A 23,887-nucleotide genomic window follows, 5' to 3' on the forward strand; every position below is an offset into this window, starting at 1 on the left:
ACAACATGTCACCTGCTAATTATTACACGAACGTGCTGCAAAAACTCAGACGACCATCGGAAGAGTTTCTTTGGACACCAAAAAGTGACAGACTGTGTAACAGAATTACGGTAGTGCTTAACTTTAGAAGGTGTGCAGGGCTACCTGTTTGACATTCAGGTGAGTTTGTTTGGTTTCTTATAATGTCAATATCACGTTTCCCACATTTTTGCTAATGTGTAGTGTTATCTTAGCATTAGTCCAGGGCTCCAGGCTTGCTCCGAAATGGGGTCATTTCGCCCATAAAATTTGAGACAGTGCAAGTAAATAATTTTTCATCTACTTGCACATGTGCAAACAGAATACAGTGGAAACCGCTTATAGTGGTCACGGATATAGTAATCAACTGCTTATATAGATCAAAAGGCTTGGGACGGAATCATTTCTATACAAATGCTGTTTAAATAATTTGTTTATAGTGATCTAGAAATCCGCTTATAGTGTTCATTTTTGGTCATTTTATGGATGAAAACATGCGCAAAACAATTTAAAAACTACGTGTAGCCTATTTATTATTTATTTTCGGCGGTGTCCCTTTAACGTGCACTGCTGCAGCAGCCTGCACATGTAGCTGCGCTGTGTGTTGTTGTGCTGTGTGTTGTTGTGCCGTGCGTCAGCTGGCTGACTGAGACACATGACTGTGGGTGCAGCGCGGCTGTTTGTGTTGTCTGTTAAAACATGGATGAATGAAACCTATCAACTTTATATCGACCGCGGACGTCAGGAATAGATTTTGGGCTTTTGGCTCGTTCCTCTCCGCATAGCGCTCGTTGTCCGTTATTGGCGGAGAGAGAGAGAGAGAGAGAGAGAGAGAGAGAGAGAGAGAGAGAGGAGCGCGCACTGCATGACAGCAGCGCGCGGTAAAGTGAAACTCTGACAGTGATGTTGCCTGTTCATTCACGAAAACCATCCTGAAACACTCTCAGTCAAACAAGGTGGGGAATGAGAAACTGCGGCGCTACTGTAGCCTAGAGTAGTTCGCTAATTTTAAAAACACACCGGCAGCGCCCGCGGATTTGTACTGAGACGTGTCACGTGAGTTACTGTAAATGATGCTGTGTGGAAAACCAGCTGTGGTCTGTGATCAAGGTGCAGACCGGTGAGTTTGGAGCTGACGAAATTATCGCGCTGCTGACAGCCGTTTCATTACATTTTTCTCATTGAAAAACTATACAAATGGCATTTAGATGATGTTCTGCATAAAAAATAAGTGAAATAATAAAAATTCGGTTGTAGTAATCAACCACTTATAGTGATCAAATTGACTCTGGACAAACGTGATCACTATAAGCGGATTCCACTGTATTTGCCTTTTTTTTTTTTAACACTGTTGAAACATGGAAGAAGCGGCTCAGAGAATCTGCAATCTGTCACTACAGGTGTCGTGTTGGGCCAATCATGTGTGTGAGGATCATGAATGAAAAGAAAATGTGAGTATTTGCTTTGCAAGTCGATTTATAGTATTCACCTCAAACTTTTCTGCATGTGCTCCAAAAATGTTATGTTAGCGGGGGCACTGAAAAGGTATTCTGTTGCCGTGCATTAGCTTAGTCTTTAGCCTGGTCCATCCGTTTTGTTTTCTTTTTTGTGAAACACTTTAAATGTGTAGTGAATAATTGCAGTGCATGTGATTTTTTTTTTTCTTTTTTTTTTTGCATGTTTGTGTCTTTGCATGTGTTTTCTTTCGCTGCAGTGTGTTGGGTGTCTGAAGTATAATTTTCCTGACTGTCTAACTTTAAACTGCATGTTTCTGCATACAGAAAAATGGTTGTGTTTGATTTGTGACTTACAGTACAGTTTATGCTTTAAATGCACAATTAGAATAAGTAATGATGACCTTCCCAGATAGCAAAAACCTTTTGGCATCCTTTTGGCCCAAATCTGGCTGGTCATTTTGGCAAGATTATGGCCAGGCTTCCGGGCCCTAAATGGCCCAAAATAGGCAAGCCAAAAACAAACCAAAAGGAGGCCAAAACTCACCCAAAACTAATTGTGGCCTTCCAAAATACAGCCATAGCTGCCCCAAAAGAGCCCCAAATCCCCAAAATCCAACCAAAATCTAGCCAAAAAGTAGCCAAAACCGACCCAAAGAGAGCCCAAAAAGTAGCCAAAAGTGACCCAAAGAGAGGCCAAAACTCACCCAAAACGAATTGTGGCCTTCCAAAATATAGCCATAACTGCCCCAAAAGACCCCCAAATCCCCAAAATCCAGCCAAAAAGTAGCCAAAACTGACCCAAAGAGAGGCCAAAACTCACCCAAAACTAATTGTGGCCTTCCAAAATATAGCCATAACTGTCCCAAAAGCCCCAAATCCTGCCACCCAAAGCTGATCCAAAATGAAGCCATAATGCCAAATGATTGCTCCCCTTAATAAACTTTAAATGTACCTTGCTATGTGTCTATGTGTATTGGAAAAAAACAACAACAATAGGAAGATTAATATTATTTCATCATCTTTTTATTTTTGAATTTACTGTTGACTGACTCCAGGCTGACAGGTTGCAGGTCCCCAGCCCAGTAAAACCATCACTGGTCTGTGCTATGCTGCATCTGTGGTGGTAGAGCAGATGGGGTTTCTTCGTGTGGCATCTAAAGTGATACAGACAAAGAGAAAACAAACGTAACTTATTACTTCTACTGTAGCCTAAGAATGCTTTATTAAAGGCTTTATTACAGTTATAAAACTCACCCACTTTAAGTTGTAACTTTTCCATTCATCCCTCGTCAGGTGTCCTTTTCTGTCTGGTCCTTTGGCTTTAAAATGCCCCATACCGTAACCTTCAAAGTGGCAGGCCCAGAAGGTCCAAGAGAGATGACCTGAAAATATTGAGATCATTACCTACATTGATTTTCAAATCAACTAGCCAACCATTACATTACCCTACTCTAATAAAATCAAAGGCAGCTCACCAAATCCTTTTTATATTTAAAGCAGAACTATGCAGGATTTGGGCTGTAATTATTGTGGCTCAGAGTCACTGTGATGGTTGAGTGACCTGTTATGAAGTGAATGGGGTCTAGGCCAATGCGCTCACCCCCCCACTGGCTGAAAACCGCACTTGCAAGATCAGTCGTCCGTCTCGGTGTTACAAATCTCGTCAATGGATAGAAGTATCGCGAGAAACTGCTTTACGGCAGTACGAGATAAGAACGCATATGACGTCATGCATGTCACGAATCGTGATTGGTTTGAGTTCGGAAAGTCGGAGGAAACCATGGAAACATGAAATGTTTACTGATGAAGTTCAGCTTGTGGCTAACAGGGAGCTAATGCTAACACAGATACACACACCATGGGTCTTTTATAAGATAATGTAATAGGCTACATCATGACACACACACACACACACCTTCGCGTTTTGGAACCTTTATTCCTGTGTGTGTATGTCTGTGTCTTTGTGCCTGTGTGTGGCTGTATTAGCGTTAGCGCCGTGTTAGCGTTAGCTCGGTGTTAGCATTAGCTCCGTGTTAGCATAGCGTTAGCTCGGTGTTAGCAGGGCTTAGCAAACAGCAGTAAACACAAGCACGTGTAGGGGGGGTGGAGGAGGTGGCGGCGGCGAGTTTTTTTTTTTTTTTTTACGACAGTGACATGTGCCTACCAGAACTGTGGGGGAGCTCCGGAGAGGGAAAAAAAGAGAAACCAACGAAGGAGCGAGCTATTTCCGGCCGAGCTGCATAGTTCTGCTTTAAGGAAGAGGCTGGGTCTTCTTCCAGGGCCATCATTTGCTCAGTGATCTGCAATAGGATAGGAAAAATAGGATAAGTATGCATATGATATTTTGCTTATAACTGAAAAGCAAAGAAGCAATTAAATCACAGATAATTAGATTTCTCCCTAGAAGCACATATGGCAGAGAATAAAGTGGGTTTAATATAACAAAAGGTTTCACAGCAGTAGGCCTTTTCAGTCCAAATTGGTGGCAGCACTATCACAACACCACCTAGTGGCAGTTAGAGCTTCTTGCTATACTCTTTGGCTTAAGTTTGGAGTTTTCTTTGTGTTTTCCTGCCTGGCAGCTAAAATTATTTATTAATTATTGCTAAAAAGCACAGCAACATGAGCAATGCTTTTTTTGGTGGATATACTTTCAACGCTAAATGGTAGGCTATGCTGCTTTCAGCAGATATTCACTGTAGGCTAAAGGAATGACTGATTGTTGCTAGCTAAGTTAGCTACTATCTGTGCAAAGGTTAGTCAGCTACCAATTATATCAATTACATTAAACTATCTCATATACTCACTGCCAGTGTATATACTGTATCTATTAAGTTATCTGTGCATATCATTGATGTAATTAAATTGAATGAGCTGGCTGTGCCTGTTTGCTACGAGTTAGCTCATAGCTCACAGCAGTTTTGTTCCCATCGAAATAGGAAAAATTAACATAACTGTGCAGAAAACGTAAACCTTATCGGGTATTTAAACAAGGCAATGATAGAAAATCAGATTTTACTAAATTTAAATGTCTATAATATCATGTACATACCTCCGTGTTGATCAGCTTGAGAAAATGAAGTAGGAGGGCTGTCGTCGGTTGAAACTGTGTAGAAATTCCCGCCGTTTGCTTGGTCTTTTGGCTATCCTTTGGCTATACAAACACATGCCAAAACAAACCATCGGACGTTGCCGCCCTTTGTCCAATCTTCTGGCTTGCCATAAACATGCCATACCACCCCCTCTACTTGATCCCGCCTTTTGCCTCATCTTCTGGCTTGCCATAAACATGCCATACCACCCCCTCTACTTGATCCCGCCTTTTGCCTCATCTTTTGGCTTGCCATAAACGTGCCATACCACCCTTCTATTTTATCCCGCTCTTTGCCCAATGTCTTGGTTAACCAGATATATGCCATAACTCAGCCATATATTGCTGGCACCAATTTTGTCTATTATGGCTAACCAAAACCATACCACATTTGAGCCAAAGGGGTTTCACAAAGCCAAAAGAAAGCCAAAAATGCCAAAAGGATGCCAGAATACAGCCAAAACATTTGCTATCTTGTATTGGAACAAAAACACTGGAAACAAATAACACAATTTTTTTGTCACTCCATAAGCATCACACAGCACAGATGAGCTCCAATTAACTTTATTTGCACTTAACATGTTCATTCATCAGTCGTGCCAGATACACACAACATTGCAAAGCACATTCAGCAAAAGCCTTTTCAGTTGGTGACTGTCACATTTTCACTGTCACATTTTCTCTGTGCGTTACATGTTCATCATGAGTGAGACTCGGAGGTTCGTCTGCACAATAAGAGGTTATAAGCGAAGCGTCTAAAACATAATAATGCGGACGTGTTAAAGTATTCTCAGTCTGTCTTGTACTGTAAAGGGCCTTTCACACCGAGCGCGGTATGCGCTGCGCCCACCGCGAGGTACAGCGCAGACAGGCGCAGAGCAGGGCGGCAGCGCTCACATATATGGCGCAGGTTGCTTAGCGACCGAACAAACAAGACAGGATTTGGGGGGGTATATACAAAGATATGTTCGCCAGGAGCTACAAAACGACCGCTTCCAGGTGAACTTTAGCGTCAGGCTGAGCAGGGAGCAGTTTAACAGCCTGTTAGAGAGAGTTGGTCTGATCCTCAGGAGGATGACAACTCACTCCATGCATCCGTCACTTTAAAGGATCATAGGGCAGGATTTGTGAGAAAATACCCATGCGTTTTACGTTTTTTAAATAATAATGGGTAAGGAAGCGTTCAAAACCAAAAAGAAGGAGCCCACCCGCGTATCTCTCCATTGCTCTGAACGGGGTCTGTGATGCAAAATGCGCTGCAATTCAGGGGGTGAATTTCGCGCGCTGGCCGGCGGACCTGACGTCAGCGCGTCCACGACTGCCTTCGAATGGATCAATGGAATGGAGACATGAAGAGGGCAACCGCGGCAGAGCGACTGATATAGTAACAGAGTGGCGACACTCCCTGTTATATCGCTCTGAACCACGGTGGATCTACTGTTACTGCCAGCAAACGAAGAAGCAGGTGTGTGTGTGTGTGTGTGTTTCCACTTATCCCCCTTTAAACATTTTGCACTTTTGGTCTAACTAAGAATAAATTCAGAACAAATCAAACTAAATGTGTAAACAAACAATCATACAGTCTTACATGTTGGGCATGCATGTTAATGTTTGAAATAACTCACGATTAAATAAAACTAAAATATAGATAAGGCTACTATTAATTCAGCTCCATCAAATTGGCTGCACTTTTTACTTTAATATACTTAAAATGTAGGTAATTATGTATATTATTATTTATTATATATATATTTTTTAGGACCATTGTCACAATATTTCACAAGTTTTGTTTAATTCACTAAGATATCTGCATCTATATTTGCCTGTATCCAAGCAACAAAATTCAATCTTAGTCAATATTTATCCATTACTTTCCATTTTGTGTAAGTGCAGTTGTAACTACACTACAACTAAAATCGTAGAAGCCAGCAAGACGCACACAGAGACCGGGGTTCACCCAGGGCTCACCGCTCTGTTAATGCAGGTCAAACACGGTCTAGTCCCTCCCACTCTCCCACCCGGAGAGGAGAGTTGCCTGACTGCTGTTCCCGCAGGTCATTGTCAGCTGTTTCTAACCCCCTTAATTCCCTGAGGGATAACTCTGCTTAATCGTGGCGCGTATAAACGCTGTCTTGCTAGGAATCCGGTAGGCCAACACGTGCGCGACGGATGGTCGCGTCGTCAGGTTTTTTTTTTTTTTTTCACGGGGCCTCTATTAATTTGCGGGGCCCTACGCAACGTGCGTAGTGTGCGTATTGGGTGAACCGGTACTGCGCGCAGCGGCTGTCGCGTCACTGGCCGTTCTCATTAATCCTGCCCTATGATCCTTTAATTGAACGTCTGGCCGTTTGTTTTCACTCTGCAAGCGGCTGATTTTGTTTCAGACTCCACTACATCCTTTCCTATTGGACGCGCCGAGATGTCGTCACAGCGCGCTGCGCCCGGATTAAAAAAAATTTAATTCGGGCGCAGCGTGCCGCTCAGCTCGGCGCAGAGCCATTCGCCCGTGCGCCGCGGTAGCACATACACAATGAATGGGTTTGCTGCCGCCTTCCGCCACCTGCCGCGTTCGGTGTGAAAGGCCCTTAAAGCAGATATCAGTGGAATGTTTTTGTTAATATAAGTCCTAAATAGTCCTATTTTCCGTCAGCAATCACTTACATGAAGTATTTCAGCCTAAACACGAGTCTCTCCGTCACTCTGCTCTGCTGTAACCCGAGGAGAAAATTTTCCTTGTGGGATACAAGTGTTATCCAATGAGGGGAGAGAACGGCATGAAGGGCTGTGTGTGCAGCCAAGGGATGCGCGTGAATGTGGTGACGTAGCACGAGGACCAATTGATGCCTGACAAGGGCGGGGGCTGCTAACTCATGGTGCGTTCAAGGAAACTCGTACTTTGTGTTTTTCCTTCCTGTGAAGTCATACCAGTTCGATCTGGTACGAGTTCACGGGTCGGAAGTTACGAGTGGCCGTTATAGGGAACTTTCACAGACAACAGGACGGTAAAAACACGAGCTACGGGTTACCTGGAACGCTACCAAGTCGTAGTTGTGACTTGAAGCTGTAACTTACGGTTTCAAAAGCCTGCCTTGAACACAGCATTAGCCGAAACGGCCGTGCCGCTGTTATCTGCTTTAAGGTGTGTGTTGATTAAAGGGCAGCGTCTGACAGTTTGTTAGTAAGTCATATCTACGACACAAACGTCTAAAATCCTGCTTTTTTATTATTATTTGTTTCTTTTTTTTTTTTTTTTTTTTTCAACTAGCTACTTTCAAGCCTGCAGTTTTAATACTTGGCTACAAATGTGTGGTCGTCTAAGGAGTCCACGGGATTGCACTGTAAATTTTCCAGCTTTTCAGACTTTTATATGTTTAAAATGTTGGATAATGGTTCTAGAGGCCGTGGAAGTGTCATATCACGAGGTTAATGCATTTGGAGGTAAACCCTGCTAGATGATTGGGATTTCTCTGCACACCTGTTACACTCGGTTGCGCTGAGTTTTTTTTGACATGAGCTCGCATCTACGTCATGGCGTGCCGGACTCCCCTACATGGTCATGCCGAGGTCTCTGCTCCAGCCGGCCCCGCCTCCTCCCATGCTGCTCTGTTGTGCCTGGTGTCACACAGCGGAGAGCGGAGCGGACTACTTCCTGCTTCTTCCCTGCCTGTTTTAGCGCTGTAGCGTCACTTTACTAAGTTTTATTTAGAAGTTTACGCCGACGTTTCATGTAAGTGAAGCTGTACCTGTGTGAGCAGCGACGTACCGCCGGGGTGACGTTGTTCGCCGGACCGACGTAACGCTGGACCGACGGAGCACCGGAGCACCGGAGCTGCAGCGGCTCCTCACACAGGCAGAGCCCGTCTGCAGGCCTCCTTGGCCGGGCAGGCGTCCGTGCTCATCGCGGTAGAGAAAACCATCGCTAATAAACATACCCGCAGGTTTTTTAGACGTTTACCGCCGTGTGGTTAGTCTATTTAGCAGAATGTTGGTCTCATTGATGAAATCTTGTGGCAGTTGAATTAGTTTGAATGAAAAGTGAAGCTGTGAGAAGGAGGAGGAGAGGAGCAGTGCTGCTGTAGTCTATGTGCACAAATCACCACGTTTACATCAATAAATAACTGTTTTACAATGAACTGACCATTCTGCATATATTTTTAATTTATTTTATATATTTATTTTTGCATTTTTATATTACATGTTACATGGTTACAGTAGCCTACATGGCAAAGACTATAGCCTACCATCTTTGGTTAGGGTGAGACGGTCATGGGCACATTTCATTACACAATGTAGACTGGTCAGATGCATACTGGAGATCTGGCAATTTGCCTACTGCAGATTTAGCTTTTGTTTGCATACTACATTTTGGCCAAATCAGTATAGGTACTAGTAGTAGACATCGTCATGGTAACGCAATGCTGAGGGAGTGGTTCATTTGCATTTAAAGGGAGGGGCCACTGAAACAGACCGTTTTGCAGAGCCCTGTTTTTGAGAATGCTGTGATGTTTGATCTTTGGGGTATTTTGACCGAAGCACGTCACAGACGTTTCTTTAAGACACCCAGGAACTATTTTAGTTTGTGCAAAAAGGAGCATAATAGGTCCCCTTTAATAAAGTGTATTTTTATTTGCCTAGCCCTACAAGATGACACACGTGTTAAGCAAAACAGTCGGGGTGGCTGAAAAAGCACCAGAGTGACACTGTCTAAAGGGATTCATTCGTCAACATTGCACCAAATACTGAGAGACTCTGCTAGACAGATAAACACATAACTAGTGGGAATGAGGGTTTCATATGGACCAGTCTGTTTTTTCAATGTTTTTCTTTATTTTTTCATGTTTTTTTTTACTCATTTTCTTTTTTTGCTACCATGGCACTGGCTGTTACAGTTTTTCCTAATCATTTTATTCATCCTTGTTGTCACCCTTGTCTTTTATACATAGCATACTTGCAAACTCGCCCGATTCACGCAGGAGACTCCCGATTTTTAACCCTATCTCCCGCGATGCTCCCGGTCAGTAATTTCTCCCGCTAATCTCCTGATTTTACAGTGAAGGAAACAAGTAAGATTGTGGGGATATTTGTTGTAGTATCTGGCAACCCTGGCCTGCCTGCACGTGTGAGGCAAGCCGGTGGCATGACTCAGTCACTCACTGGAGGCAGTGATACGCCAGGTAGCGCTGATACTGCCGGTCTCCTGCCCCTGTCGACGTCGGCACGAGTAGATCTGTCGGTCCGAGTGGACGTGGCGGCGCGGCGGCATTCGGTTTCATTCCCCCTCCCCCCTCCGTGCACGTCCGCAGTGCACCGCTCCATGGATGTGCCCCCCCCATAGCAGAGGAAACCCTTGAATGGCTGGTTCAGACCCTAGATTTAAAATATGAGTTTTGTTTTTGCTTGTGTTTTTTCATTCACTCCAACCATTCTTGCCTTGAACCTCAGTCAGTACTAAATGTGCTTTTTTAAATCTGAAGCAAATGTCGTCTTGTCTGTTCCCTTTATGTTCTTCTCAGAGTACACCAGAATGCTTCATTTATGTGTTAAAATCACACAATTTTCCCCCCAGACCCCTCTACAGGGGTCTAGTGACTCACCTTTTTCACCCCTTCTGAGTTTACAGATATGCATCTTCAGGTATGCACACCTACAAGGTCACCTTTGGTCAGCCTTCTGGTACTCATTTCAACAATTAAAACTGCTCATTTTTTTCATTGTCCTCAATGGTAAACAGAATCATTTATTGAATATCAAGGAAACAACAGTTTCAGAACAAGGTTACTTCATCAGATTTAAAATACAAGGCAAGAAATTACGACAATTTATAGGCGAATGAACCCTGATACACCGATGAAAAAAAACTAACTAATTAGTGGGATCTAATTCACTGATTCTGGACTCCTTCACCACCTGATGGGAAGAGAAACAGTCAGATTATATCATTTTCATCTCATATATTTGTAAGTAACTGATGCTCGTATAGGCTATATATTCCTCACAATTTCCTTAATGCAAACAATACCAAACTATGTATTTTTGCATTACGTCTTGTCATTCTTTTGTACCTCTCCATCTCTAGTCTCTACTGTCCTTATCATCACAGTCCTCATGCTCACACTGTCCGGAGTTTGTTCATGGTCTACGAAAAGTCAGATTAAAGCTTCACTGAGATTTTTTTTTACATTCAAATACAATTGATGCAGTTGATGTATGAGTGAAAAGTGAAATGGAGCTGTTAGATTGTTATCATCTTATATTTGATCTGAGATCTGTCTTACCTCGGTCTCCAAGGTGATTGCTCATGCCGATATTTAAGATGGGGACAGTGATCCTAAACAGGAATATGAGGAATGTTTTGTTATAACAAAAGGCCTCTGAGGTTATTAACTTGACAGACCTGGATTACAATCTGACTACAGAAGAAGAAGAAAACTAAAACTAAAACACTAAGAGTACAGTTCCTCACCTGCTCTCCTCCCCCTCCAGGAGGTTACGGTAAGTGGCGATCTCAATGTCCAGAACCATTTTCACATTGAGGAGGTCCTGGTACTCCTTCAGATGGCGAGCCATCTCCTCTTTCAGTTGGCCCACGTTGTCCTGGTAGTTGCCGATGTCGTTGCCAAACTGGTCCTCCATCTCACGCATCTGCCTGAGCAGAACTTCGTTCTGGAGACAAAACACAGCACAGCAGCAAACGTGAAAAAGTTTTTTTTCACATCCCCTTGGCCAAGTTGCCAGGGCCCATGATCAATTGGAGGCATAGTGACAGGACCCTCAACTGTCACATCTAGGTAATGATACTGCATAACAGTATCATTACCTGCATACAGTATATACGATAACTCACCTTGCTCTTCAGTGCATCGATTTCACATTTAAGAGACTGAATCTGCCTCTTGGACTCGTTGGCCTCCTGCTTGGACTGCCTCAGAGCGTCGGTGTTTCGCTTTGCAGACTCGGTCAGATCAGCAAACTGTTGGGAACAAAAGATGAAACACACATGAATCAATCATCATCTTGTCCCCGACCCCACACCACACACTCCTCCTCCCTCTGATTGTCTGATGATGTTGTACCTTGGACTTGTACCAGTCCTCAGATTCCTGCATGTTCTTCTTAGCGATGTTCTCATATTGAGCCCTGATGTCCCTCAGAGCTCCGGTCAGATCGGGTCTGACAGTGCTGTCCACCTCCATCTTCAGCTGCTGCATCTGGACGCTCACTTGTACATCCTGGATCTCCTGATAATTCATGAATGGATGCAAAATGAGCAAAAGGCACCAAAATACAAGCAGAAACTCAAAATGCTCAAAGAAAAAACCATGCAAGCACCCCAAAAACAGAAATTAGGATGTGGTTTAAGCTTCTTAATTCCACAACTGATGATCATCTCCGTCAGCGTCCAGGTAGTTGACACCACCATCATGTGCAGGGGCCTGAATACTTTCTGAAGCACAGAAGAAGCAACATCACTTACTTCATCATGGATCTTCTTAAGGGATTCAATCTCGTCCATCAGAGACTCGATCTTCCTTTCCAGCTCCAGACGGGACAACGTTGCATCGTCCACATACTACATGTTTATGTGTGAGAAAAAGACATAAAGGACTGTAGTATCGATTTTCTTTTATGCTTTGACCACATAAATGATATTTTATCATGCTGAAATGATTATTAGAGGATGTGACACAAAACTTGAACAATTGGCACCTGGAATATCATAAGTCTCTTTTAGTGCATAGAAAGTACAAAGTTTCTGGAAAGGCTTCAGTCAACAACTTACAATGATTCAGCTGATTTTTTTTTGGGATAAATTAACAGTCAGAAAAGTATTTGCACATCCAAAATGTTAGATGCAGGTGCGTAGGAAAGCATCACTCGTGTCTTAAGAAATGGAAAAAGGAGGTCCTCTTCACACTGCTCTTGCAAATCATCACCGTTTAATAATGAAACTGACATTTTGATCGTTATTAAATGGTGATAATTCAGAAAAAGAAGAGTTACACGATCTTGTTTTTCTTTTACTGAGGATAAATGAACAAACAAAACAACAGGGTGGATGTTTTTGTCCTAGGTCAGTGACATCTGTATAAATCTGCTCTGTCATGTTACATTATTAAACAGCTGCTTTTTTCTCTCTCTTATTTTTCTAAACAGCTGCTTTTGACCTGTTACATGAGCCCGAGCGAGGACGCTGTAATCAATATGATCAGCAGCCTCACACGGTGAGTGCAGCAGCAGCAGCATGTGTTTACCTCTCGGTAGGCGACCAGGTTATTCTCAGCATCTGCCCTCTTCTGGGTCTCTTCATACAACCTTCAGGGACAAAAAGCAACACCAAATATTTCAACAAACAGGAAACAGAGACAAAACATGTTGATTTTTTCTTTCTTTCTTTCTTTCTTTCTCTCTCTCTCTCTGTCGTCCTGTCGTGAGGTTGCACCGGGGCATCAGCTGACATAAAGCTTCCTGGATCAATTTGTTAATTCACTCTCCTGTCTTTTTTTTCTTGTTTATTTTTTCTCAGTTATCTCTTACTTTTGTGATTTTGTGTTGTTGTTGTCTCCAATGGCATAAGTGTATGTAGCAGGCATAGGCATTTATGTGTATGTTGAATATAATAAGTATGCACATGAATGTATACCTAAATTAGAAATATAATGAATATAATTCGTTATTACATAGTAAAAACCTATTGCATAATGATACAGTAACCCGGAAGCTTGTAATTAGGGGGTGGGATTATGTTGTTTGTGGTTCGATGACCACTTTTATTGATTTATTTATTTGTTATTGTTGTTTTTGTTCGAATAAAGAATAAAGACTACCAACCACCACCACGTCTTTATTGCCAGGGCACCCCCAAGGGACTCTTTACCTGCTCTGTGCTTAAAAGTGCATTGTGTGCAGCACAGGACATTACGAGCGTGTCGGCGCAGTGATGGATGCGACACGGCGGTGATGCCTTTCGTCTTCTTGTATATCGACTGGACAAAGCCACAACAGGGCGATTATGGGATCAACAGGAAGGAAACACTTGGAAATGTTCTGATCGTTCTGATTCTGAGAGGTCCTCAGATTATTCTACCACTCATGCACAAAACATGTCTGTACCTTTCTGTCCTATCATCTACGTATCTAGAGGAGCACCGAGCTTCAGTCGTAAATGGTAAATGGTCTGTATTTAGTGCTTTTACTATACCTGAAATGATACCCAAAGCGCTTTACAGTACATCACATTCACCCATTCACACACTGATGGCAGAAGCTGCCATGCAAGGCGCAAACCACGACCCATCAGGAGCAAGGTGGGTAAGGTGTCTTGCCCAAGGACACTACGGCAGCAACCGGGACAGAGCGGCCAACCCTCTGATCGTTGGACGACCCGCTCTACCACCTGTCGTGTCATGATCGTTACGCCTTCATGGAACACTTTCCTGTATCACAACACCAACCTCTGCTTGAGCAGGTACATGTCCTCGGCCAGGTTGTCCTTCTCCAGCTGGTACTGGTCGCGCTCCTTGCCGATGCCGTCCATCTGGTGCCGCATCTTCCTCACCTCCTCCTGGAAGATCTCGGAGGCTCGGTTGGGCTGGCCGTGCTGCTGCTGGCCCTTGAAGGTGTTGAGCTCCTGCTGCAGGGCGCCGTTCTGCTGCTCCAGGTAGCGCACATTCTCGATGAAGTTGGCGAAGCGGTTGTTGAGCTCCTGCAGCTCGGCCTTCTCGTTGCTGCGCGTGGCGAGGAACTCCTGGTTGATCGCCTCGGCCAGGGTGAAGTCCACCTTGTTGTAGGTGAAGCGAGGCAGCTGAGCGCTGGGGCGGGAACGCTGCTGTTGGTGGTGGTGGTGGTGGTAGGCGGCCGCACGCATGACGTAGTCCGCCCCGGAGACGGGCATCCTGGAGGACACTGGGGAGTAGGAGGTCATGGAGATGTGGTGCGGGCCTCCGAACGTGCGCCGGGAAGAGGTGGAGGTTTGGATTAAAGAGTGGCTGATGGTTCGGTTCTCTGTCAGTCGGCTGGCCGGCGAGGAAAAGGACGGAGAGCTGGAAAAGAGGAGAGCTCGGTGATGCTCGTCGTGAAGCAACAGGACATCTGACTGGGGGTTTTTATGCACTCAAGCTGCTGGCTATCCCTCCCTTCCTCAATCGCTCATCAGCATACAGGCCACTCCCTGCCCTGCCTCCATCTGTGTGTTTTCCGTCTCACTCTCATCTGGGCTCCTCCACCCTTTTAACCAGAGCACTTGGCTGGAGGCCAGAGCAGCTTCCACATCGGTTGCTGCTTTGATAACTAAAGATGGTTGTTGAAGTTGTTTTAGGTAAATTTATGCAAAATGTTTGTCATGGCATGGGTTCGTTTTGGATGAGAGAGAAAAATGAGTAGCACCAAGTGGCAAAAATGTTCACAAAACAGGACGGAGTACAGACAAGAAAAACCAAGGTATCTACAGGAAGGTTGAACACTTACACTGGCAGTTAGTTACCTACAATGTCACTAGGCCGAGAACTCCCCCTTGAGTGAGCCGAGCTCCCTTTAAATACCCCTAAGTTTGGATGGAGCTTTGCTCCGCTGGAACAATGAAAGTGCGTTTCTGTAAGACTGGGCAGCAGCTCCAGTCTTACAGTCCTGTCTTCCTGTTAAGTTTCCCACCTGTTTGATTACCTCATGTGTCTCACCTGTGTCTGATTGCACCACCTGTGTCTCGTTTCCTCGTGTTTCCCTTTGTCTCTTGTCGGTTCATTTGTCGTTGTCATGTTCCATGTGATGTTTCCCGTTCCCAGTGAGTTCTTGGTTTTTTCTCTTTTCTTTTGTACTTTGATTGCAAACCTGTTAAGGACCTGGGCCTGTTGACCTTCTAGTTTTTGCTTTGTGTTTTTGTTTCCTCCCCATGTTGTGTTTTACCTTGGTTTTTTGAAATAAATAGTTTTTGTTGCTTTGCACCTGGCTGTCTGCATTTGGGTCCTTCCCCCCACAAACCTGACACACATGTCCTTTGCCAGCCCCACCTTACTGTCTGGCTCCCGGGATTTCAGACCCTTTTCAAAACGCCGCTGGTACTTTCGCGAGCCCTTTGTGCCCCTCTCAAACAAACTGCTGTCCAGGGTTGAAAAGAGTTCTGAAGCTGGCCTCTTAGCCTGCCCTGGGACCGGCTGCACCCCCGCTCTGGCCTGGGCACGGGTGATCACCTGACCCGACAAACCCCGACCACAGTCACTGTCCTTGGCACCCGCTTCCTTACTTCCAAGATCAAACAACTTTTCCATGTGGCAGCTTCAGGACACTTGGGGCAGTACGGACGAGCAGTATGGAGGTATTTGGATGTTTCATAGTGTGTGTTTTGGATGATTCAAAAGTGAACTCTATCCCCCACCATTAGGCGTGTCTCCACTGCAGGAACCTCCCCCACAGGGCCGCTTACAGGAACTTTTACGGGGCCGAACGGAGTCCCTGCCTGGGGGTAGGTACTCGGATCGGCCCTGAAGAAGTCCTGGTGGGGCTTGAGATTTACTCTGTGCTGATTGGTCAGACTCAAAGCAGGATCATGTGACGCTAAGAGAAAGCCCCAAAATAAGATGCATTATAACCCAAATAAACAAATAAAGTAAAGTAAAGTATAACCCAACGTTACTAAAAATGGAAAAACAATAACTCAGTAAAAGACGAGAGTAGCAGTAGGCCTGGTAAAAAAAAAAAAAAAAGAGTGGTAAAAAGGTGATCGCGGCATTACATGACGATCGAGACGGCTTCTTTTTTTTTTAAGAAAGCTATACTGATAGAAAAAACAACAACAACAATAGCAGTAAAAAAATTAAAATAAAAAACGCTGCACAACGACCACGCAATGATCGAAACTGTTGCACGTCGCCATAAGAGCGGCATGGGCCCTGTCTGCAGTGGAGACACGGCCACCGAGAGGGCTGAGTGAGAGGACGGTTCCTGTAGAAGTTCCTACCCCCTCCTTTTACCAGGAACTCCTGCGGGAAAAAAACTCCGGTACAGCACCGTTTAAAATGTATGCGGAAGGACGCTGTACCACTGGTCCTGCTGCATACCTGACGTGGTGCAGCACACCTGTCGCTCAACTAGGATAGTTCCACAGCCAACGTAGTGTTACATTCAGCCGGGCCTGAGACCAACACATAACACACGTTTACATGACACTTGAGAAAATCTAATTATTGTCTTAATCCGACTATAACTGGACAGCTGAGTGCATGTAAATGCGTTAGTCCGACTAATATCAGAGTTCTCCAACTCCGATTCAGACACCCAGTTAATGCGATTGGAATTCGACTTTCTCCGGCATGTATACACTTCAATTGGAGTTTAACTGGATAACGCATGTGCGCTGCTCTACACCCCCTGCGCTGGTGTAAGACCCCAGAACAAAAACATCCAAGAAAGCCGGTCGCAGAAGCTATTGTTGTAGCGTTACGGCGTTCTTGTCTGCCTCAGTGGTACAGTGTCCTTCCGCATACATTTTAGTCCGGTCCCTGTACCAGATTTTTTTTTTTTTTTTTTTTTAAATGACTGGAGCACGAGCCGAGTTTTCCTCTACTACAGCTGAACAGATGACATGTGGTCAAGACGTACAGCAGAGACCTAGCACAGTTTCATCGGTGCATTTCATTATTATAAGCCTGTGCATATTCTCATTTGTCCAGGTCGTCTCAAAGGAATTTAAATAGAAAGCTCTCTGTCCTCAGACTATCGCAGGTCATCACACAGGGAGAGCATGGCTGTATTCGAAACTCCATACTATACTGCTAGTACGTACTGATTTGGCCAAAATGTATTATGTAGTATGCAGTATGCGAACAAAAGCAAAATCTGCAGTATGCGAAAAGTTCCAGGATGTCGTAATGATTCGGAAAATATTTCCAGTTACCAGTCTACATTGCGTACTATATCCCACAATGCAATGCGCCCCTGACGTCTAACCGTAACCAAAGATGTTAGTGTAGCCGTGTACCGTAACTATAGCTTAATAAAATAAAACTTAATGCAGACTGATCGGTTCATTGTAAAATTTTTATTTTTTTTAATTACAGCGCTAGAGCGGGAAATAAAACAGCTTTTAACCTGTTTTACAGCTACAGTACCGCTACCGGTTGCCGTGAAATGCATTCTGGGAAACTCGTATACTGCATACTGCGATGATAACGGCGTCGGTCTGCTGAAGTAGCATACTGAATCCCACATTCAGTATGCAGTATACAGTACATACTAACGCAGTATGTAGTAGGCAGTACGGTAGTGTGCGGTTTCGAAAACAGCTCATGTCTGGCTTGTGTGATGAGTGTGCTCCAGAGTTTGATATGAATGTTCACAACAACAGTAACGACAACAACACTTTTTCAACATTTTTGTTTGTTTAAAGCTCTTAACACATTTATTATCAGTTACTATAACCAAAACAATATTAGCACTGACAAATAAGACTTATGTGAACATTCATATCAAACTCTGTAACACACTAATCACACAAGCCACACATGCTCTCTCTGTGTGATGGCCTTGGTAGCAGACAGTCTGAGGACAGAGAGCTTTCAGGTTGAAGTTTATAATAATGAAATGCACCAATGAAACTGTGCTAGGTCTCTGCTGTACGTCTTGACCACATGTCAACTGTTCAGCTGTAGAAGAGGAAAACTCGGCTCGTGCTCCAGTCATTTAAAAAAAAAAAAAAAAAAACTCTGGTACAACGACCGGGCTAAAATGTATGCGGAAGGACGCTGTACCACTGGTCCTGCTGCATACCTGACGTGGTGCTGCACACCTGTCATTCAGCAGCATACCTGATGCTCTTATTTTTTTAACTAGGATAGTTCCACAGCCAACGTAGTGCTACATTCAGCCGGGCCTGAGACCAAACATGTAACACTTGAGAAAATCGAATTATTGTCTTAATCCGACTTTAACTGGACAGCTGAGTGCATGTAAACGCATTAATCCAACTAATATCAGAGCTCTCCAACTCTGATTCAGACACCCAGATAATGCGATTGGAATTCGACTTTCTCCGGCATGTATACACTTCAATCGGAGTTTAACTGGACAACCCATGTGCGCTGCTCCACACCACCCGCGCTGGTGTAAGACCCCGGAACAAAAACATCCAAGAAAGCCGGTGGCAGAAGCTGTTGTTGTAGCGTTATGGCGTTCTTGTCTGCCTTTGGAAGTCACCATGATAACGAGAGATGATGTGCACCTTATCTGCACAACAAGTAACGCACACATTACATACGAGATGAACAAAGCTGTAATGATTAACCATCTCACTGTTGTTTGAAAACGCCAGTCTACCACCTGGCTAAGAGGTCAACTGGAGAAGGAGCCGTATTAACCTGCTGAAACGACGCATATCGCCACCTGGTGTTGAGGAGGAGGAACACGCTCCCATCAGTTATTTGATTATCATGACAACATAACAAAGCACTGACAAATAAGACTGATGTGAACATTCCATATCAAACTCTGTAAAACACTCATCACACAAGCCACACATGCTCTCTCTAGCTGCATTTCCATTACAGATTTTCGCAAAATAAAAGCGAATTTCTGAAACTTCGAAAAAGTGCAATTGCTATTTGCGGGTGTTTCCATTGAAAGGTATTTTGCGAATGAGCCGTAATGCGTCTTGCGTTTCTATGGTGACGGCACAGCGATCTCAGCTGCCGACAGCTGTTGCTGTTATTGTTTTTAACAAAGACAAAAACAGCGCTTGATTGCTGAAAGGCAAAGCCTGTGTGGCGCTGCAGCGGCCACAAATAAGGGCGCACTCACACTAGGGCCAGTTGTACCGTACCGCGCGCTGAAGCCCGAATGCCCCCTCCCCTGTCCCCCGCTGGCCCGCACTCACACCACCTCCAACCCAAGCGTGATCAAGCACGGTTGCCTCCGTTGATATAGAGGGATTATTTGTTTACCAACACGGTGGATGTGCGCATTAACCTGACTGCAGAAAGAACGGAGCCTTTTAAACACCAGCGTGGTTGTGTCCACACACCCGTACTGGTTTATGTGACTTAAGGTGACATGTCGGCGCAGGAGGGAGTGGAGCGTGGATGCGAGCCAAATCTCCTTAAACCATGCACGGAAAAGGAGAATGATAGAAAAGGTTTTTTTAATTTATTGAGAAACAATGCCCATCAGCAATGCATGACAATAAACATGTGGTTCATTTGTCCCCTCAAGTTAAAAAAAACGGTAATAAACCAACACAGCGTGGACACACACAACTCCGGTGACGCCGGTGACGTGTAGAAAAGCGAAAAAAGTGTTTCCATTACACTTTTGCGATACACGTTTGTATCGATACGTCTCAAAAACCACCTCATGAGAGCGTAAAAACTTTGTAGCGATATTTGAGAGTTTTTTCGAAATGTAGGTGTTTCCATTACCAGTTTTTAATTTTGATATTTAGGTTTTGCGCATTTCAAGGGGTAATGGAAACGCACCTACTGTGTGATGGCCTGGGTAGCAGACAGTCTGAGGACAGAGAGCTTTCAGGTTGAAGTTTATAATAATGAAATGCACCAATGAAACTGTGCTACAGTAGGTCTCTGCTGTACGTATTGAGGAAAACTCGGCTCGTGCTCCAGTCATTTAAAAAAAAAAGGTAACACTTTACAATAAGGGTCCCTTAATTAACGTTAGTTAGTACATTAAAAAGCATTAATATATAAACTAATGTGTTAATTAATGCTGAGTAATGCATTCATAATGATAACTAATGACATTATTCAACTTTTTTATTACTTAATTTAGTAACTAACTTTGAGTAGTAAACATTAATTAAAGTAACACTGAGGAGTTTTTCGGCCTTAAATAATGTTTCCAGACTCATTGCAATGGTAGAAAAATTCTTCCTCCCCCCCTCCCCTCTGCGTCGAGGGAGAGACGTGGTGGGTAAAAGCAAAACTACGGTTCTCCTCTGGTCGTCGTCGCCGTTGTCGCCGCCCCGCCCCCCGACCACCCGCCGCACAGTCTCCTTGCAAACATGTGGGAAACACTGTCGTTTATTAATGGGAATAAACACTGGATGCGCTGGCTGATAAGTTTCGTTTTCGTTTTTCCCCCCAGACGATAGCGCTTCTCAACCAGATGGTGGAAGCACTGAGCTGAAACTCCGCAATGTTGCTTTAAAGGGATAGTTCACCCTAGAATGATATTTCGCTCATTATCTACTCACCCTCATGTTGACTAAGGGCTGGAAGAACTTTCAGAGTCCACCGTCCCTTCTCTGAGTTACAGGGGGTCTCGGCGTAGCAGTGCATTTCAATGCAACGGTTGTAAAGGGACACCAGAGCTCTTCGTAAAAAAACACACACAAAAAACATCCAAATACCTCCATGCTGCTCGTATGTAATGTCCGTCTTGTGCTGAAGCCCCAAATTGCGTAATTGTCCCGAAAAAAATTAAATAAGTCTATATTTTAAGCTTGTTTGTAGCGGAAGCTTCTCGAAGCTCCTCTTCCTGGTCCGTCGCGAGATTTGGACGGCATTGAAATGCACTGCTACGCCAAGACCCCCTGTAACTCAGAGAAGGGACAATGGACTCTGAAAATTCTTCCAGCCCTTAGTCAACATGAGGGTGAGTAGATAATGAGCGAAATATCATTCTAGAGTGAACTATCCCTTTAACTGCTTACTAATAGGCTACATTAATTAATGTGTTTCCTAATCCTAAGTAATGCATAATAATGATTGTTAATATATCTGTAAACAGTTAATTAATGCTTAATAATGTGCTAACTAACGTTTATTAAAGCAGATAACAGCGGCACGGCCGTTTCGGCTAATGCTGTGTTCAAGGCAGGCTTTTGAAACCGTAAGTTACAGCTTCAAGTCACAACTACGACTTGGTAGCGTTCCAGGTAACCCGTAGCTCGTGTTTTTACCGTCCTGTTGTCTGTGAAAGTTCCCTATAACGGCCACTCGTAACTTCCGACCCGTGAACTCGTACCAGATCGAACTGGTATGACTTCACAGGAAGGAAAAACACAAAGTACGAGTTTCCTTGAACGCACCATGAGTTAGCAGCCCCCGCCCTTGTCAGGCATCAATTGGTCCTCGTGCTACGTCACCACATTCACGCGCATCCCTTGGCTGCACACACAGCCCTTCATGCCGTTCTCTCCCCTCATTGGATAACACTTGTATCCCACAAGGAAAATTTTCTCCTCGGGTTACAGCAGAGCAGAGTGACGGAGAGACTCGTGTTTAGGCTGAAATACTTCATGTAAGTGATTGCTGACGGAAAATAGGACTATTTAGGACTTATATTAACAAAAACATTCCACTGATATCTGCTTTAAGGGACCCTTATTGTAAAGTGTTGCCAAAAAAAAAAAAAACCTCTGGTACAGCGACTGGGCTAAAATGTATGCGGAAGGTTGCTGTACCACTGGTCCTGCTGCATACCTGACGTGCTGCTGCACACCTGTCGCTCAGCAGCATACCTGACGCAGCATACCTTCCGGATCTCGGATCCCTCCTCCAGACTTACGGTGATCGTGTTACTGTACATGATTACGTCACTTCCTGCTTGTGCCTGTAGTACTGTTGTTGTGTTATGTGGCTTTTCCACTACACAGTCACGGCACGACTCGGTAAAGGTGCTTTCCCACTACAGCTGAGTTCTCTAGTTCCTCCTCAGCAGGGGCCGGGTCGTCGCGGGGCCGCGTTGTCCGTCTCTCTTTTTTCAATACTCTCGTCAGCTCCAGACTCACTTGTCTGTTCCTCGATTACGGACCACGGCATCGTTTTCCGCACGGCAGTCATTTAACTCAGGTGAAGGAATAACAACAGTCTCGGTACAGATCAGTGGTCGCTGTTGCTTCTCATGTTGGACGTAGCGCTCGCACTCTTCCAGTGACGACGCTCTGCCCAATCAGTGGAAGGCAGTCGGCTGACGTCACGTTTTAGTATCGCTTCGACTCGCTTGGAACCAGGGCCAAGGAGGTACTAAAAATAGTACCTGGTACCAGGTACTAGGGCTAGTGGAAAAGCAAAAAAAAGCGGGCCGTGCCGAACCGTGCTAGTGGAAAAGCGCCATTAGACTCTCTCTATCCTCCATCTAGTTTTGTGTTAACTTAACCGATTTAAGCATCACTGTACACTACGCTTATTTTACACACGTTTCTGTCACTTAAGTCTTTAACAGGACTTTGTATTTCCTCACTCAATTCGTAATATTTGCCGCAGGTCCCCTAGCTAAACGTTACCTAGCATACTAGCTATGGCTGCCCTCTCTCTTTCCGCTTCTCCCTCCACCTCTCCCTCCTTCTCCTGCTCTGTGTGCCAGATGTTCAGTTACTCCTCTCTGCCTCCTTTACTGATAATGGTACATGTAGTAAGTGTAGTTTATTTGTAGTCCTGGAGGCAAGGCTTAGCGAGTTAGAGTCCTGGTGTAGGTACCAAATGTGTCCGGGCTGCCAGAATGGTCCAGGGCCCTGCGCCGTGTGATGACGTGGCACGCCGTGATTGGCCATGATGACGTGTTGCATTATCATTGGCTGGACGTTTACCCGGCTAGGATAAATACACAAGAAGTGGGCTCAGTTTCAAAGTATATTTTGTATTGAAATTTCTTCTGCTTGTAAGATTTGTAATACTAAAGGGGGGGTGGGGGGGGCAGAGTGGCTGCTTGCCGGCAGGGCGGGGAATCTGGGAGCACAGGGAGACAGGGTCAAAACGAGGCAGGAGACACGGGAGCAAAAAACATGAAGGAGTGAAAAAGGCTGGGGACAAAAGCACAGGAGACTAGAGAACACTGGATACTAGAGATTCTGGAGGCCTGTTAACCTGGAAGAAGCGGCTCAAAGAATCTGAAATCTGTCATTATGGGTGGTAGACCAATGTGTGTGAGGACCATGTATGAAAAGGAAATGTGAGTATTTGCTTTGCAAGTCGATTTACAGTATTCACCTCAAAATTTCCTGCATGTGCTCCAAAAATGTTATGTTAGGGAGCCACTAACAAGTTATTCTGGAGGCCTGTTTGTCTTTGCATGTGTTTTCTTTCGCTGCAGTGTGTTGAGTGTCTCATGTGGCCATAGTAAGAAAACTCTTTTCAATGTAGAGCACCTGTCTGTGATGTAAGTTGAAGTATAATTTTCCTGACTGTCTAACTTTAAACTGCATGTTTCTGCATACAGAAAAGTGGTTGTGTTTGATTTGTGATTTACAGTTTATGCCTTAAATGCACAATTAGAATAATAAGTATGATGACCTTGGCTTGTATTGGAACAAAAACACTGGGGAAAAAAAATTATTAACACAATTTTTTTGTCACTCCATAAGCATCGCACAGCACAGATG

General features: G+C 44.4%; 1 protein-coding gene across 1 annotated transcript; it reads right to left on the bottom strand.

Moving 5' to 3' along the window:
- Positions 1 to 10,428: 10,428 nt before the first annotated feature.
- On the bottom strand, positions 10,429 to 15,827 carry LOC146986812 (plasticin-like). The gene is made up of 10 exons (XM_085777874.1): positions 15,541 to 15,827; positions 14,019 to 14,606; positions 12,819 to 12,879; positions 12,041 to 12,136; positions 11,640 to 11,804; positions 11,411 to 11,536; positions 11,030 to 11,229; positions 10,842 to 10,894; positions 10,629 to 10,702; positions 10,429 to 10,473 (listed from the first exon to the last, which is right to left on the bottom strand). Exons 1-10 carry the CDS (start codon positions 15,825 to 15,827, stop codon positions 10,429 to 10,431), a joined length of 1,695 nt encoding a protein of 564 aa, XP_085634000.1.
- Between the last annotated feature and the right edge of the window lie 8,060 nt (positions 15,828 to 23,887).

This window comes from Trachurus japonicus, chromosome 5 (assembly GCF_045865225.1).
Source record: "Trachurus japonicus isolate A0001 chromosome 5, Traja_1.0".
Classification (NCBI taxonomy): Eukaryota; Metazoa; Chordata; class Actinopteri; order Carangiformes; family Carangidae; genus Trachurus; species Trachurus japonicus.